Consider the following 17,174-nt stretch of genomic DNA (forward strand, 5'->3'; position numbering starts at 1 on the left):
TCCTTCAAAAGTTGAGGGAGAATAATCTTTATGCTAAGTTAGAGAAATGTGAATTCGAGGTAGAGAGGATTTCCTTTTTAGGATATATCATCTCTCCTAAGGCTTTCCTAATGGACCCAGTGAAGGTCCAAGCCATAAAAGACTGGGTACAGCCTTCCAACCTCAAATCCACACTGAGATTTTTAGGCTTTGCCAACTATTATAGAAGGTTCCTTCCTTCATTTTCGGACATCGTGGCACCCATTGTAGCCTTGACCAAGAAAGGGGCGGATCCTTCCATCTGGCCTGATTCCGCTGTTGAGGCATTTAAGAAGTTGAAATCTGCTTTTGTGTCTGCCAAAATCTTGAGGCATCCCAATCCGGATCTCCCCTTTGTTCTGGAGGTGGATGCCTCGGAGATTGGCATCGGAGCCATTCTCTCTCAGGTAGATGAGCTCGATGGTCTCCTGCATCCCTGTGCCTTCTTTTCCAGAAAGTTCTCCTCAGCTGAATGCAATTATGATGTGGGTAATCGAGAACTCCTGGCCATCAAGTCTGCCCTCAAAGAATGGAGACATTGGCTGGAGGGAGCTAAGTTTCAGGTCACCATATATACAGATCATAAAAAATCTGCCGTACGTCCAGTCACCTAAGAGGGTTAATGCTAGACAAGCCAGGTGGACATTGTTTTTTGCCCGCTTCAACTTTATCATTACCTACAGGCCGGGTTCAAAGAATATCCTTGCTGATGCCCTCTCTAGAAGTTTTGCTGCAGTCCAGGATCCTCACATTCAGCAGAACCCATCATTCCACCCTCATGTATCATTGTTGGTCTTACACAAAATCTTTTAGATCAGGTTCTTCTTGCTCAGTCTACAGCACCCAAGTCCAGTCCAGAGGGTAGACTTTTTATTCCTTTGGAATTTCGTGAAATTTTTTTGTTCTTAAGTTCACCATTGCAAGTCTGAGGGACATCCTGGGGTGGAGAAGACATTTTCTTTGCTGTCCAGAGCTGTCTGGTGGCCTTCTATGAAAAGGCACATCAAGGTATTTGTATCATCCTGTGATGTATGTGCCAGAAATAAACCCCCTCGCAGCTATCCCATTGGTCAGCTGGTTCCTTTGTCTGTTCCATGGAGACCATGGTCACATATCTCCATGAACTTTATCACCGATTTGCCACAGTCCTCGGGTCACAACATCATCTGGGTAGTAGTGGATAGGTTTAGTAAGATGGCACATTTCGTTGCATTGGCTGGTCTGCCTTCTGCCCAAAAGTTGGCTTCCTTATTCTTGTTTCACATTTTTCGCTTGCATGGATTGCCTGCCGACATTGTCTATGATAGAGGCGTCCAGTTTGTAGCCAATTTCTGGAAATCGGTCTGCTCGGCTTTACAGATTACTCTTAGCGCTTCATCTGCGTATCATCCTCAGTCTAATGGGCAGACAGAATGAGTAAATCAAACGTTAGAGTAGTTTCTGCGATGTTATGTGTCCAAATCTCAACATGATTGGGTGGAGAATTTACCCTTTGCGGAGTTCGCTTATAACAATGGTTGGCATGCTGCCACCAAAATGTCTCCTTTCTTCTGTAATTTTGGTTTCCATCCTCGGGCAAATTCTTTTGATCCTGTTCCCGCCAGAACAGGTAATTCCAGGTGGGTGGCCAGTAGGAGAAGTACCTGGACCGTGGTCCGTAGGGCTCTCCTCTGCACTTTTCCGACCGTCACCGGAAACCATGTACATTTAAAGTGGGAGACTGGGTATGGTTATCAACTAAGAACATCAATCTCCGTCAGGCCTCGCAGAAATTAGGGCCCCAGTTCATTGGACCTTACAGAATAATAAAGAAAGTCAACCCAGTTGCCTTCAAACTTCTTCTTCCACAGTCTTTAAAGATCAATACCACTTTTCATTGTTCTTTATTCAAGCCTGCTCTACAGCCAATGGGTCGCAAACCAGCCCCAGTCGTACATCGAGGTGTCAAAGAATTTATTGTCGACAGTATTTTGGACTCCAAGATTGTCTGCAGTCAGTTATTTTTCCTTGTCCATTGGAAGGGATATGGGCCTGAAGAAAGGTCCTGGCTGTTGGAGAAAGATCTCCATGCTCCTTTCTTAAAGAAATAGTTTTTTAGACAATTTCCATAGAAGGCAGGGGCCCGAGGTCGGTTGACCTCTCCTCAAGAGGGGGGGGGGGTACTGTTAGCCGCCGCCGTCCCGGACTTTCTCCTGCGGCTAGCAGGTTCGGGACGGGCGGTGAGCACAGTGCGGAGAGTAGTTGTCGGGGACATTGCCAAGCAACGGCCCAAACTTCTGTCCTCACTCTCCCTGCTGCTGGACATCCCCAAACTTCCGCCCGGCAAGCGTCCCCGAGGGCAGCTGACATCAGCAGCCGCCGGGGTTGCGAGATTTGAATAAATAGCCAGCGTCTGCTGGGCACAGACACCAGTTATAGCTTCTTGGACCCTGCGTGCATTCCAGTGGTGTTCCTGGTTCCCGAACTTCCCAGCTGTCGTTCCAGTGTTCCTGTTCCTGCTGCAGCTAAGTTCTTTTCACAAGTTTCATTCTTGCTATCCTCCTGTCTCCTGATTATCCAGTTACCCTCTTGGGTATCTGCACTGTGGGGCCTGTCCCTAGCAGTGCAGGGTAGTTCAGTAAAGGTTGTTGTATATTTGGTACCATCGTCTGAGCATTGTTGCTATTATATTACGGTTTATTCCATCTTCAGTGCATTGTTGCTATTGGTTATTATCTCATACCACCCTTTGAGCATTGTTGCCTTTTGTATTTTTATATTCGACCACTGTGCATTGTTGCATATTGTTTTGCCTTAGGGGTCATAGACCTGCACATTCCGGGGTTAGTTAGATATCCTTTTGCTACTGGTCTGTCTCCACGAATACATTGTCCCCTCCTAAGACCTGACTGTAACGGAGTCTGGGTGGACCTAATTCGCCCTTACAGCCAGGGCGGTTAAAGGTGAAGCCTAGCTCCGCACGTATTCGTGGATTCCAGGTTTGGGCAACAGAGTCAGGGAACAGGTCTGCTGACCTCCTACAGAGTCCTGACATTAGTAAAGCACATAACACAGAAGCACTGTGGCCCTCATTCTGGTTTGCTTGGTAAGCTGCAAAGATCGCAGCTTACTGAGCACTAGAGACGCCGCCCAACGGTCATCCGAGCAACCTTTACTAACATGGATAAATACCCAGGTTTTACAATAATAAAATACAATGCATAAAACATTAAAGACAGATAGTTAAAATAATTCTGTGAAATGAATTTCCAAGCCACTGTGGATATGTGGGTTAATGTGGATGGTATTATGTAGGTGACCACTTTAGATGATCAGGGTAAGTGCACATTACCAAATCATGTTTCCAATTTTTTCCTCTCTCATGTGTGGATGGATGGTGTCCTCACGATTGGGGAGGCACTGTTTAGCTGCCGCTGAAGATGAATTTAGGCTTCCGTTCACTAGATGATCCTCTTGTTGGGGTGACCAGTGGTGGAATATATCACCAGAGGGGTTCTTGGAGCGGTGTCCGCCAATAGGAGCAGCAATAGGCTGATGGGAGAGAGGAGGCTTCCGCACACCCCAGACCAAACACTGGCACAGGTGACAGGTGGAATGTTGAATACACCTGGAAGTCTGGTGTGTGGTGTCCCCCAATGGTAAATGGGTCTTGGATGGTGGTACCAGGGGTATATGTCCACATCAATAGGTCCACAAATGATCCACAATCAAATTCCTAGGGCTGGAAACAGGCACCTAATGTGTTTCACTGCAACCTGCAGCTTTATCAAAGGTGTTTGGGCTGTGTACCTGGGTCAGGTATATATACCTTATCTAATGAGGGAATCATTAACACATGAGTAATCCAATCACTGGTATAATGCTAGATAATAGTCATAAAATACATTCTGATAAGAAGGCAGACACAAACAGGTTGAAAGCGGAAGTAGTTCTAGATCCATCTGGAACGCATTTGCATTCCACACGTTCTGTGCCGCAATAAATGATTTAATATACCTCTCAAAATGCGAATAGCCTTATCTCTACTATAATACTAGTTTACCCATAACATCAGAATGACTCTCAGATAATATACTAATAGGTATATGTCCATATACCAGAAACTAGTTCCGATCACGTGATCAGACTCATTATACATATGCAAACACCCCCAGATTAAATATCTTCTAGTTTTATTAAAATGTGCTTCTTTTATGAATTGAATGTATTGTTTTTATTTTATTTGTGTCTGCCTCCTTATCAGAATGTATTTTATGACTATTATCTAGCATTATACCAGTGATTGGATTACTCATGTGTTAATGATTCCCTCATTAGATAATATACCTGATCCAGGTACACAGCCCAAACACCTTTGAGAAAGCTGCAGGTTGCAGTGAAATGCGTTAGTGGCCTTTTTCCAGCCCTAGGAATTTGATTGTGGATCGTTTGTGGACCTATTGATGTGGACATATACCCCTGGTACCACCATCCACGAAACATTTACCATTGGTGGACACCGCACACCAGGCTTCCAGGTGTCTTCAACATTCCACCTGTCACCTGTGCCAGTGTTTGGTCTGGGGTGTGCGGAAGCCTCCTCTCTCCCATCAGCCTATTGCTGCTCCTATTGGCGGACACCGCTCCAAGAACCCCTCTGGTGACGTATTCCACCGCTGGTCACCCCAACAAGAGGATCATTCATCTAGAGAGCGGAAGCCTAAATTCATCTTCAGCACAGTGGCGTAACTAAGCCTCTGCAGCCCCCGCCGTGGCGGGGAGGCGCAGAGTAACTATGGGCGCCGGGGGGGCTGCGGTGCAATAGTTACCCGCTGCGCTGCTGCCCGGCCGCATCTTCGGTCACTGTCCCGTCACTCGCTCCCGACGCCGGCTCCTGCTGATAATGAAAAGTGACACTTAGAAAATGGCTGCCCCCGTATTGCAGACAGTTTTGGCAGCCATTTTCTAAGAGTCACTTTTCATTATCAGCAGGAGCCGGCGCCGGGAGCGAGTGACGGGACAGTGACCACAGATGTGGCCAGGCAGCAGCGCAGCGGAGACTGGAGCAGCGCAGCGGAGCTGAGGGAGACTGGACGGGACAGTGACCGCAGATGCGGCTCTGTCAGGTATGGGTATGGGGGGGGGGGGGGGCGCCGAAAAAGTTTGGCGGGGGGGGCGCAAATTATATAGTTACGCCACTGCTTCAGCAGCAGCTAAACAGTGCCTCCCCAATCGTGAGGACACCATCCATCCACACATGAGAGAGGACAAAATTGGAAACATGATTTGGTAATGTGAACTTACCCTGATCATCTAAAGTGGTCACCTACGTAATCCCATCCACATTAACCCACATATATCCACAGTGGCTTGGAAATTCATTTCACAGAATTATTTTAACTATCTGTCTTTAATGTTTTATCCATTGTATTTTATTATTGTAAAACCCGGGTATTTATCCATGTTAGTAAAGGTTTGATACTATTACTCCAATCACTTGGTATTGGGACTTATTAATAGTGCTGCTCTACTTGCCCTGTGCTTGTTTTTCCTTTTCACATCATATCACCCACGTACCCATGGGAACCCCCAGCATTTTCTAAGGGATGCCCATTAAACGCTGCCCATTCGCACAGCGTGAATGTTCGCATAGCATGCCTGTGGTGGAACACCCACATCCTCCAATGGTCGCCGACCATCGAATGATGTGGAACGTGCATGCATAAGGAAGAGGGTGGACAGCTGACATCCGGACATCCAATTTTCAAGGCTGTTACCGCTCCCCCAGACTCCTGTACTCACTTCAATTCGCTGCAGAGTGGAGATTTTGGATTACATTTGGAAAACCCCTCTAAAGATCCTGCGTTTGCCACTAGTACAGTAGCGCTTACATTTAATACAACAAGTACTACATATTCTTGCATAACCTAAATACGATTTTAAAATGACCTTTGTGCAACACCATTACTTAAATACAAGCATTTGGTTGTTATTGTGATAAAGGCATTGTGGCCAATAATTATTTTTACACCGGGCGGGTTGCCTACCCTCCCGGAAAGGCCGGGAGGGTCCTGAAAATCGAGTTACCCTCCCAGCCCCCGGTAAGGGGGGCAACCCTCCTGCATAGCCCTCAATCTCCCGCGAACCACCCCTTGGCAGGGGGGTCCGTGGGTCAAATGATGCACTCGTGTCATTTTAGCCCCCCCCCCCCCCCGCAGTGCAATGCCTGAAAAACCTGCATTGCATGGCCAGGGGCATGGCTAAAATGATGCGCTCACTCTAGCACTGCCCCCAGACAGGTCAGCCTATCCGTGGCTCCACCCCAAACCACTCCTCGCTGAGCTGACTGCCCTCTCCCGGAGAGGGTAGCCAAAAAATTCGGCCAGTATGGATAACATTCATGCTCAAGATCACTCTGGCATTTAATTTGAGCATAACTCATTGTATACAGAATTAACAAAGCACACCCTATTTTAGCCATTATTACAGGAGGCCAGCCCCCTCTAGGAGAACAGCAGCTATAGTAGAGGCTCATCAAGGTGAGCGCAATATCATTCTCTACTGCATGTAGTCCTACCTGTATCACCCGGCTTGTATGTCGCTTTATCAGTCTGGATGAAGCACTTTTCAAATCCTTGGATTACTGCAAACCTCTTGGTCTTGTTGATATTGAGGTGTTCCCCATGTGCAAATGCATGGAGAGACCAGTCTGAGTATTCTTCTTTTGTTACAGGAACCTGGTGAGAAGTAAGGGATCATTCATCACTGATTGACCAATTGGGGTTTATTGCATGTCTGTGAGATTACCAACAATAGTTTGGATTTAAGTAATGTCATTTACTGTACTGTACTGAATTGTGTATGTTTTAATTAAGTTTTATATTATTTATAACGCAATAAATTATTAGTCACTAGCGACCCTCAAACTCGGTAAATTGTTGTTTTTTTAGTAACAGGCTATTTGTAAATAATAAATAACTGGATTTATTTGAATGTAATACATGAAAGGGCCAGAGGAAGTCGGCCATGGGAAAAACCTTCTTCACTTAGATCAACTCTAGCTACATTAAGTGTTTGACCTTGCGCTTTATTTATGGTCATGGCAAAGCAAACTCTTATCGGGAACTAGACTCATTTAAAATGAAATGATAAATTTGAGGGAATCATTGGGATTCTGGGCATCAAAACAGTTTCTCCAGTTCCAAAGCCAGTAAGAATATTACCCTCAATGAGAACATTTTTCAGTTTGCAACCGTTCTACCCATCACACACCCCCTGACTCAGCCACCCCACTCTATGCCCCCTACTCCCCATCACACACCCCCTGCTACCCATCACACCCCAGTCACACACTAACCTGCCCTCTGTGTCAGCCTTCATAAACTGCACCCCGAGTCCCTCATTCACAGAACTTCCCACACCCTCTGACACAGCATCTCATTCCCCCCACCCATTCCTGACCCATCTCCTCATCAGGTCTATGCTGCTCCCGATGGACACGTGCAAAAATTGCCCTCCATTGCTGCCAATGGCCAGGGACACTTGCATAGCGGGATCAAACCCGGGCCCAATTTCCCCCACAGTCTCTGGGGGCCAGGTTGGTTACCACCTGCCGCTGCAAGGCTCCTGTTCTGAAACTGTATCCTTCATCACAGCTGCCAGCCTGTCCCAGGCCCCCAGCCTCCATCCACGCCTGTTGCAAGCTGAGAAGTGCCATTGACAGCTGTGCACAGGATGTTATTACCAGCCCCGGCTTGATATCCACAGCACTGATTGGGGCCAAGAAAGGAGGGGAGAAGCAGCATTGGAACCTGCATGATACAACACCATGGCAAGGGCATATGGCATAGACAGGTTACAGGGTATAGCGTAGCGCAGGGGTGTCAAACTCAAATTCATCGGGGGCCACATCAGCAGTTTGGTCACCCTCAAAGGGCCGGTTGTATCTGTAGGACTATGTGTCCACTCTTTATTATTCTAAATTATTGTCACTGCATTCAATTATTGTATACTCAGCAGTAGCATTTACCTCCTGCTATTGCTGTGAACTGCAGTGCATTAGGGCACACGCTGCCTGCACAGGGGGGCAGCACTCAGTCTTAGGGAATATGTCCTGCTTATTATCATGAGACACAGCAATTAATGATGGGCTGCAATGTGCCAGTGCACACACACACACACATAGGCAGAGAGTTTGACACTTACCCGCTCTGATGCGTCCACTCCAGTCTGAGCTGCTCCACCACCAAGGACACAGCTGCGCTCTCACACAGGCGCATTTCCCCCTTTCCTCCTGTGAGTAGCGCTCCTCGCACTATCTATCTATCCAGGAGTGGGGGGCAGCATGTTCCCGGTCACTGTGCAGTGCACACTCAGCAGTAAGTGACCTGGAGCGCACAGCAGCAGCAGCACCATTCACCACGACGGCCCTGCTCTTTCCTCTCTCTGGCTCCTATACAGCAGGTGGGAGCGGAGGAGGGGTTGACGACCGGCGGCACTGCGCTAGAGAGCAGACGTTCTCTGGCTTGTAGGCTGCCGCGCATGCTCTGAAGAGGCGGCTTTCTTGTTTAAAAAAAAAATCGAGAATAAAAGGCTGCGCGGGCCACATGAAGAGGTCTGGCGGGCCGGATTTGGCCCGCAGGCCTTGTGTTTGACACCCCTGGCGTAGCGTATGTGCCGGGAACATGAATACGCTTAGAACAGCAACTGTACTGTTAGCTTTGCTATGACTTATACATTAAGCGGGCATGGCTGTATGATAAACACATTGTGCTCAGCTACTACAGTATACAGGATAGGGGGATGGTGACACTGCATAAAGTACTTAGTATACTCATGCTGGCCGCGACCACGTTCCACAGAGTGATAACTTTACCACACTATACCTTGCCATTAATACTACTCTGCTACCTCATTATAAATACTGCCACTTTCTGCAAAGTGCGTGTGTGCATACATGCTAAGACTGGCTTTATTTGCACTACCGGCTTATTAACTCCTTACTCTGCGGACCTTCATTTCTGACATCCTGCTGACATTTAACAGTGACTGCATTTAATCGTTTATCCACGATATACAGTTAACTTAGATTTGGAGACCCTACACAAATGTGCTACCTTACAGCGAATTGGTTTAACCATTATTTTAGATAAAATAATGTGTGTTGATTTTTAATGTATCATTTTTGTGTTTATGTTATGTGTAGCCACCATAGGCATTATACTAGTGGCTATTATATGTGTCATTTATTTATTTTAATAATATAAAATTGATGATTTGCTAAACAGTGTGTCTAGTATCATTTGCTCAGCAGAATTATCCAGAGAACAAATTTACTCAGCAGCAGCGCATTGCGTCACATTCCACCCTTTCTTTGCTACCACTGGTGTAGTACTGCAGTGTATCCTTCCTTAGCCTTACATAGTATAAAGCCTTACATAGTATAAAGCAAAGTTCCTGATGCACATCTGTCTCTCTGAATACACTAATCACTAAAAATTAGGCAGTGTAATTCTCCCGGAAGCTTTACATATAGTCACCATCGCCCTATCCCATATTGGGCTGAGCACAATGAGTTTATCATAATCAACCATTCATCATGCACTATGTAAATGGAGTGGCTAGAAAGATCACAGCTGCACGTCCATTTACACAGAAAGTGGCAGCAAGTGCTCCCCCATCACACGCAGCACAGGGGCAACATCCAGTCGGCTGCAGGGCTGCCATCAGAGGGGGAGTGTGGGGACTCCAGTCCCGGGCCAAGACAGAAAGGGGGCCCAGGACTGGAGTTTATAAAGTATAGTTTGTCATAAACAAAGTTCACATTTCCCTTGAAGTAATATACAGGTTGAGTAGTGCGGCGAGTTCTGCAGACACCGGTCTCCCTAGGCATTCCAGGTGTTTGAGAAAGGGGGCACTGCCTGTTTCATCACTTCCGGGCCCCACAATTTCTGATGGCAGTCCTGGGTGGCTGCAACAATGACAGCAATTATGGGCACCGCACAGATGGCCACATGCCCCATGCACACATTAGCACACCAGCGCACAGATCCCCAGTGTAACACATCCATGGGGTGGCAGCATCTTCATGCCACACATACTGGCATCTGGCAAACAGTATTCCTGGTTATTAAGAAGGGTGATATGATGCATAGTTTATCTAGACACATTAAGCGAAGGGTTTAAAGTTAATACAAGACCATATTGGTGGTCATTTCATTGACCTCCTATTTTCACTCATCATAATGGAAAATATATATTTTTTTTCTCTCCCCCTTCCCCCCTTTTTTTTGTTTAATGTGTAAAGTTTGTCAAAATCTATATATAATTATGTGAATAATATGTTTTTGGACCATCTGTGAAATAACAGAGGGAAGATATAGTCATCATAAGAACGCCATAATAAAGAAAAATTATATGTCTTTAGAATTTACATGGAAGTGGTGGGTATAAAAGGTATTCACTGCAAAAGGTTATCAAATATCAAATAAAAAATTATGCAATATAAAAATAAAATATAAGATATGAGGGGAAAGGTGGGGCTCGATGAGGTGGGACTCTGACTGATAGTCCAGGTACCTAGCCGCTAAGCCAGGAGGCTTTACGTGTTACAAATCAGTACCATTGAGATACTTAAACATTTACACAGATGTACTAGTTGTGTGTTCATATTTACAGATAATGTGTGTTTATATTTATGGGCCACAATATTCTGCTGGCTGCTTTCCCAAACTATATGAATTTTCTTATGAGTATGTTTGTGTACTAATATGTTATGAGGATTTTGTTTTTTTATTACATATGTAGAAACTGGGCAAATCGTCATGCCGGGAGAAAGAGTGCATTTTAATGAACACCTGAGCTCAATTGAGCATGTTACATTGCAAGCATCTGATTCAGTGGCGGCTCCTGGCTTTAGACTTCAGGGGGGCTGCAATTTCCTGGGTACTGCTCATTACAAACAGTCATTCATTATTTGCAGGTCATTAGTTTGATTTGCGCTGTACTAGTGTTTGTATGCAATTACTGTAAATAAATGATGTACTCGTATGCACACAAACACAGGTACAGAGCAAAATACACGCTTTTAATAACTTTTATATTAATTAAAGTACACAAAATTATACTCTTAATAAAGATCTACACACAAATATTATTAAAATAATATAAACTCCCATGCACCTCTCTGGAGCAATGCATACCTTCCTTCAGCTGCATCACACTGACTCACTGAAGTCTGGGCATGCTCACTGCACAGGATTTGCTTTCTGCTGGGCTGCAGAGACTGCAGCCCATAGAAGCACAGTAGCTCTGGAGATGTGCACAGAATGGATTCCTGCTGGAAAGCTATTGCTGTCATCGCTCCATGTACTGACAGTCCAAAAAGGGAAAGAGTTTCCAGCTCTGTGTCTCTATGTATGATGAGCAGTAGCAGCTTCCAATAGTAGGAATCTACTACATGCTGAACTCCTCCCCACAGGGTTGGTCTGTTGCTGTGTCTGCACTGCTGCTTCATGGAGCCTGGTAAGAGGAGGTTACCAGCGTGTCAGAGACACAGCCAGCAAGCACCAGAGCTCTGGAGGTGGGGGGGGGGGGGGGTGCCCACAGAGGGAAGCACCGGAGCTCTGGTGTGTCTCTGGTGTTGGGATTTTGACTGGAGGGGCTGCAGCCCTATAGCCTGAGCCGAATTTACCATTAGGCACATGAGGCACGTGCCTAGGGGCGGCACATGTTTGAGAGCGGCACTTGGATGCCTGTGATAGTACTGTCAGCCAAAAATGTACCAATAACTGCAAAATATCCACTGTACTGTACTATATTACATCTTAAATAGAGTGTAAATGGATAGGACATGCAGATACTGCCCCTATAAACTGTCCTACTTAGTAAACATTATTGTTGTGCCTAGGGGCGCCCTCATCCTTAAATCCGCCCCTGCCTATAGCAGGAGCCTCCTCTCATCTGATTGGACTTTGTTCTTGAAAAATATCAGCCTGGGAGACCAAATTACTGTAATTTACCTTCTGAGAAAACCGCCATACCTGAGAGCGGAGAAACGTATTAAGGGAACACTGACCTAACTTGTCACGCCTGTTTAACAAGGACTTATCCACCAACATCCTTTTTAATAAGGAATAGTTACCATCTCCTTGGACGGAGAGTGCCCGGTGACTGGCAAGTACTTTCTCACCTGCCGCTCTGTTTGTTGAAATGGAGTGCGTGTAAACCTAGTTGATACTCTCACCCCTATTGTGTCCGCTCCGCTTGTGGAGTGCGGCCGGAGAGACTTTCAGCCGCAACATCGTTTGCCGGCTTGTCTGACAGAGTGCTAACGGCGCAGCCGGGGCTGCATACTCCACACGGCGGCTGACTGTTGAAAGGAGCTAAGGAGACAGCAGCCTAAGAGAAGTAGCTATAAAGAGAGGAGACACAACTCCTTTACAAAGACGGATGAGAAAAATCTCTATATTGTTTACTGGATAGTAAACCAAAGAATCATTTGACAGTGTGTCAAAAGACTTTTGCAAACACACTCATTTGACCCCTCCACATTGTGACTTTTAAAATCCCAGTCACATTTCTGACTAATTGAATCTATTAAGGACATTTATCCATTATATCCATCTAAAAGAATCTAGCAATTTTACTAAGGAATAGGAAAGTTCCATGGAATTTTAGTGGTGGATGTATATAATTATATACAGGTGGTGTTCAAGATCGGGTCAAAAGTATTGTGAATATTTATTCATTATTAATAGCTGGCTCGAGAAGGTGATTTTTTAGATGTTTGCCTATTATTTTATTAATTGTAATATTGTTTAACCCCTTCCCGACATTTGACGTACATTTACGTCATGGCCGGGATGTACTTCCCGACGCATGGCATAAATGTACGTCATGGCTTTAAACTGTCACCGCGTCTATAGACGCGGTGACAGTTTAAACATGTCTGCTGTCCCTGACAGCAGACATGTCCCTGCATGCCCAGGAGGGGTGGCGATGCCTCCCCCCGTCGGCGATCGCTGTGATTGGCTGTTCAAATGTGAACAGCCAATTACAGCGTTTCCTGTGTACCGGCGAATAACGTTCGCCGGTGACACAGGGATCGGTGGTGATTGGTGCTGTAAAGTACAGCACCAATCACCACGGGGTGTAAGGGTGACACTGGTGTCACCCCACCTCACCCCACCCGCCCCCAAAGGCCGTGATTGGTTTGTCGGACCGACGGACCAATCACAGCCATGGAGGGTGATTTAAACTAACGGTGACTGCACTGCAGACGCCATTCCGGTCTGGAATTGCGTGCAGTGCGGTCACCGTGCCTATCTGCCGTGATATACTGACCTGATCCTTGCAAATACTTACCTGATCACCTGATCACTGCTTGTAGCGTGCTGGATGCTTCCTGGATCTTACTTCTTGTGACTTCCTGTGTTGTGCTGCTGCTGCTGCAGTGTGATAGAGTTATAGATAGAGAGATAGAGAGAGATAGAGAGAGATAGTGACAGAGAGTGCTATATTTTGTGTCTGCTGCCCCCCCCCCCTGTTGTGCTGATCAGTATATCTGTGCTGATCAGCAACTTTTTGGGGGTGCTGGTTTTTTTTTTAATATATATACAGCTGTGCTGCGTGTGCAACTGACTGCTGCCCCCCCTTTTGTGCTGATCAGTATAATTTAACTGATCAGCAACTTTTTGGGGGTGCAGGTTTTTTTTTATATATATATACCTGTCAGTGCTGCTGCTGCAGTGTCATAGAGTGATAGTGAGAGATAGAGAGATAGAGAGAGATAGTGACAGAGAGTGATAGAGAGTGCTATATTTTGTGTCTGCTACCCCCCCTTTTGTGCTGATCAGTATATCTGTGCTAAACAGCAACTTTTTGGGGGTGCAGGTTTTTTTTTTATATATATAACTGTCAGTGCTGCTGCTGCAGTGTCATAGAGTGATAGATAGTGATAGATAGTGAGAGATAGAGAGAGATAGTGACAGAGTGATAGAGAGTGCTATATTTTGTGTCTGCTACCCCCCCTTTTGTGCTGATCAGTATATCTGTGCTGATCAGCAACTTTTTGGGGGTGCAGGTTTTTTTTTTTTATATATACCTGTCAGTTGCACTGTCAGTTGCACCAAAGGTTGTGCACCTGCTGCCCCTCACTGGTAATCAGTGTCGCATCACTGATCACCTTTTTTTTTTTTTTTTGAGGGTGCTGTGGGGTCTTTTTTTAATTTTTTTTTTTTACACACACTGTGATTTTATGGGTGTCCTGTGGCCACTGTGCGCTGATCAGTGACGTACATCACTGATCAGCTTTTTCGGCACAGGGTTGATCTTTTTTTTTTTTTTGATCAAATTCCTGTTGCCTTTGAGCGCTGTTCAGTGACGGACGTTACTGACCAACATCTGTGCTCAATTTTTGGCGCAGGACCTTTTTTTTTTTCTGCACTACATACACACTACACACTACATACCCCCCCGGGTTGAAATAAAGTTTGTACCCCCCCTACACTATACACGTGTTGAAACATTTCACTACCAGAAACACAAAAATAAAAATGGCATCCCAAATGTCATCCCAAATGTCATCCCAGTCATCCAGAAGAATGTATTCAGCGGAGGAGGCATATGCCATGCTTGCCTCTGACTCTGACACAGCCAGTGAGGCAAGCGGGGAATTTGAAGGATTCATCTTAAGCTCCTCTTCCTCCTCTAGTGATGAGGGACCCCCTAAAAGACGCCCCCGTAGAGCAGCTGAGACCCCCCCCCCCAATAATTGGTCTCGTATGGACCCCACCACCAGACAATTTTGAGCCCCAGGTTCCTGAGTTTTTGGCCATCCCAGGAATCCAATTTGATTCCACAGGTCTCAGAGAAATTGACTTTTTCAAATTATTTTTCTCTGATGATTTTATAAATTTAATGGTGGACCAAACTAATTTATATGCCCAGCAGTTTATTGCTCAAAACCCCACGTCATCATTTGCTAGGTGGACCCCTGTAGATGCAGTAGAGATGATGACGTTTTGGGGTCTGGTGTTTCATATGGGCATAGTAAAAAAGCCAGAAATTAGGCAATATTGGAGTACAGATGTTCTGTACAGCACCCCACTTTACCGTATGGCCATGACCCGGACTCGTTTTGAGACAATCCTTAAATTTTTGCATTACAACGATAATGCACAGTGCCCACCCAGAGATGATCCCACCTTTGACCGGCTATTCAAAGTCAGGCCGGTCATTGATCATTTCAGTGCCAAATTTCCAGAGATGTACATCCCAGATAAATTCATTTGCATAGACGAGTCCCTTATACATTTTAAAGGAAGGGTTAAATTCCGCCAGTACCTTCCCAGTAAGAGGGCAAGGTATGACATAAAAATGTATAAGCTGTGTGAAAGCACCTCAGGGTACACTCACAGGTTTAGGGTATATGAAGGGAAGGATTCAAGAATTGAACCGCCAGAATGCCCCCCCTCCCTCGTAGGTGTTAGTGGAAAAATTGTCTGGGATTTAGTGCACCCCTTCCTGGATAAAGGTTATCACCTCTATGTGGATAACTTTTACACTAGCATCCCCCTGTTTAAGGCCCTTGGTTCAAGAGGTACAGCAGCTTGCGGTACTGTGCGCAAGTACCAAAGAGGCCTTCCAAAAACACACATTGCCCAAGTAATGAGAAGGGGTGAAAGCAGGGCACAATCCACCGAAAATATGTTGTTGGTCAAATATAAGGACAAGAGGGATGTCCTTATACTGACAACAATTCACGGAGACAGTTCCACCTCCGTCCCTGTACGAGCTACCAGTACCCACACCTCAAAACCTAATTGTATCCTGGATTACAATAAGTACATGGGCGGAGTGGATCTTTCAGATCAGGTACTGAAGCCGTACAGTGCCCTGCAGAAAACAAAAATCTGGTACAAGAAGCTGGCCGTGTATATCATCCAGATGGCACTGTATAACGCTTACGTGCTATTCCGTTCTACCAGCCAGAGGGGGACATTTATGCACTTTCAAGAGGAAGTCATAAAGAGCCTAATATTTGGGAACCAGCAGGCAGAGGGCCCCAGTACTTCTAGTACTGGCCCCCGTATTGTACCAGGGCAGCATTTTCCTGATGAAATCCCCTCCACTGGAAAAAAGGGCAGGACACAAAAAAGGTGCAAAGTTTGCTATTTAAAGGGAATAAGAAAGCAAACTATTTTCCAGTGTGACACTTGCCCCGACAAACCCGGCCAATGTATAAAGGAGTGTTTTAAAATATACCACACATCTATGGATTATTAGGTTCATCATTTCACCGTGCTTCAGGGGTCTTGCTAATGCCACATAGCACCCACCATTCATTCCACCAGAATCTGAGCTGCAAAATACAAAAATCACTCCTTCCATTCTGAGTCCTGCCATGCACCCAAATGGTATTTTTTGGTCACATGTGAGGCATTGCCGTACTCGGGAGAAATTGGGGCACAGATTTTGGGGTGCTTTGTCTCCTTCATTCCTTGTGAAAATGAAAAATTTTGAGCCAGAACTGCATTTTTGTGTAAAAAATTTAATTTTTCATTTTCACTGCCCAGTTGTACCACAATTGGTGAAACCCCTGGGGGTTTGAAATGTACATTATACCCCTAGATGAATTCCCAGAGGGGTGTAGTTTGCAAAATGGGGTCACTTGTGGGGGGCTTCCACTGTATTGGTGCTTTGGGGGTCTTGCTAATGCGACATAGCACCCACCAAAATTCCACCAGAATCTGAGCTGCAAAATACAAAAATCACTCCTTCCCTTCTGAGTCCTGCCATACACCCAAATGGTATTTTTTGGTCACATGTGAGGCATTGCCGTACTCGGGAGAAATTGGGGCACAGATTTTGGGGTGCTTTGTCTCCTTCATTCCTTGTGAAAATGAAAAATTTTGAGCCAGAACTGCATTTTTGTGTAAAAAAATGTAATTTTTCATTTGCACAGCCCAGTTGTATCAAAATTGGTGAAACCCCTGGTGGTTTGAAATGTACACTATACCCCTAGATGAATTCCCTGAGGGGTGTAGTTTGCAAAATGGGGTCACTTGTGGGGGGCTTCCACTGTATTGGTGCTTTGGGGGTCTTGCTAATGCGACATAGCAGCCACCAAAATTCCACCAGAATCTGAGCTGCAAAATACAAAAATCACTCCTTCC

General features: G+C 45.6%; 1 protein-coding gene across 1 annotated transcript in view; it reads right to left on the bottom strand.

The window, feature by feature from the left end:
• The window catches only part of LOC146009229 (pregnancy zone protein-like), a 152,219-nt gene that overhangs the window by 130,834 nt on the left and 4,211 nt on the right, over nucleotides 1-17,174 (bottom strand). Inside the window, exon 3 of the mRNA XM_083149391.1 lies at nucleotides 6,575-6,734. Within this exon, the coding sequence (XP_083005517.1) occupies nucleotides 6,575-6,734 (160 nt within the window). The remainder of the gene's footprint in view (nucleotides 1-6,574; nucleotides 6,735-17,174) is intronic.

The sequence above is a fragment of the Crinia signifera genome, chromosome 6 (genome assembly GCF_055691185.1).
Source record: "Crinia signifera chromosome 6, ASM5569118v1, whole genome shotgun sequence".
In the NCBI taxonomy this organism is placed as follows: domain Eukaryota; kingdom Metazoa; phylum Chordata; class Amphibia; order Anura; family Myobatrachidae; genus Crinia; species Crinia signifera.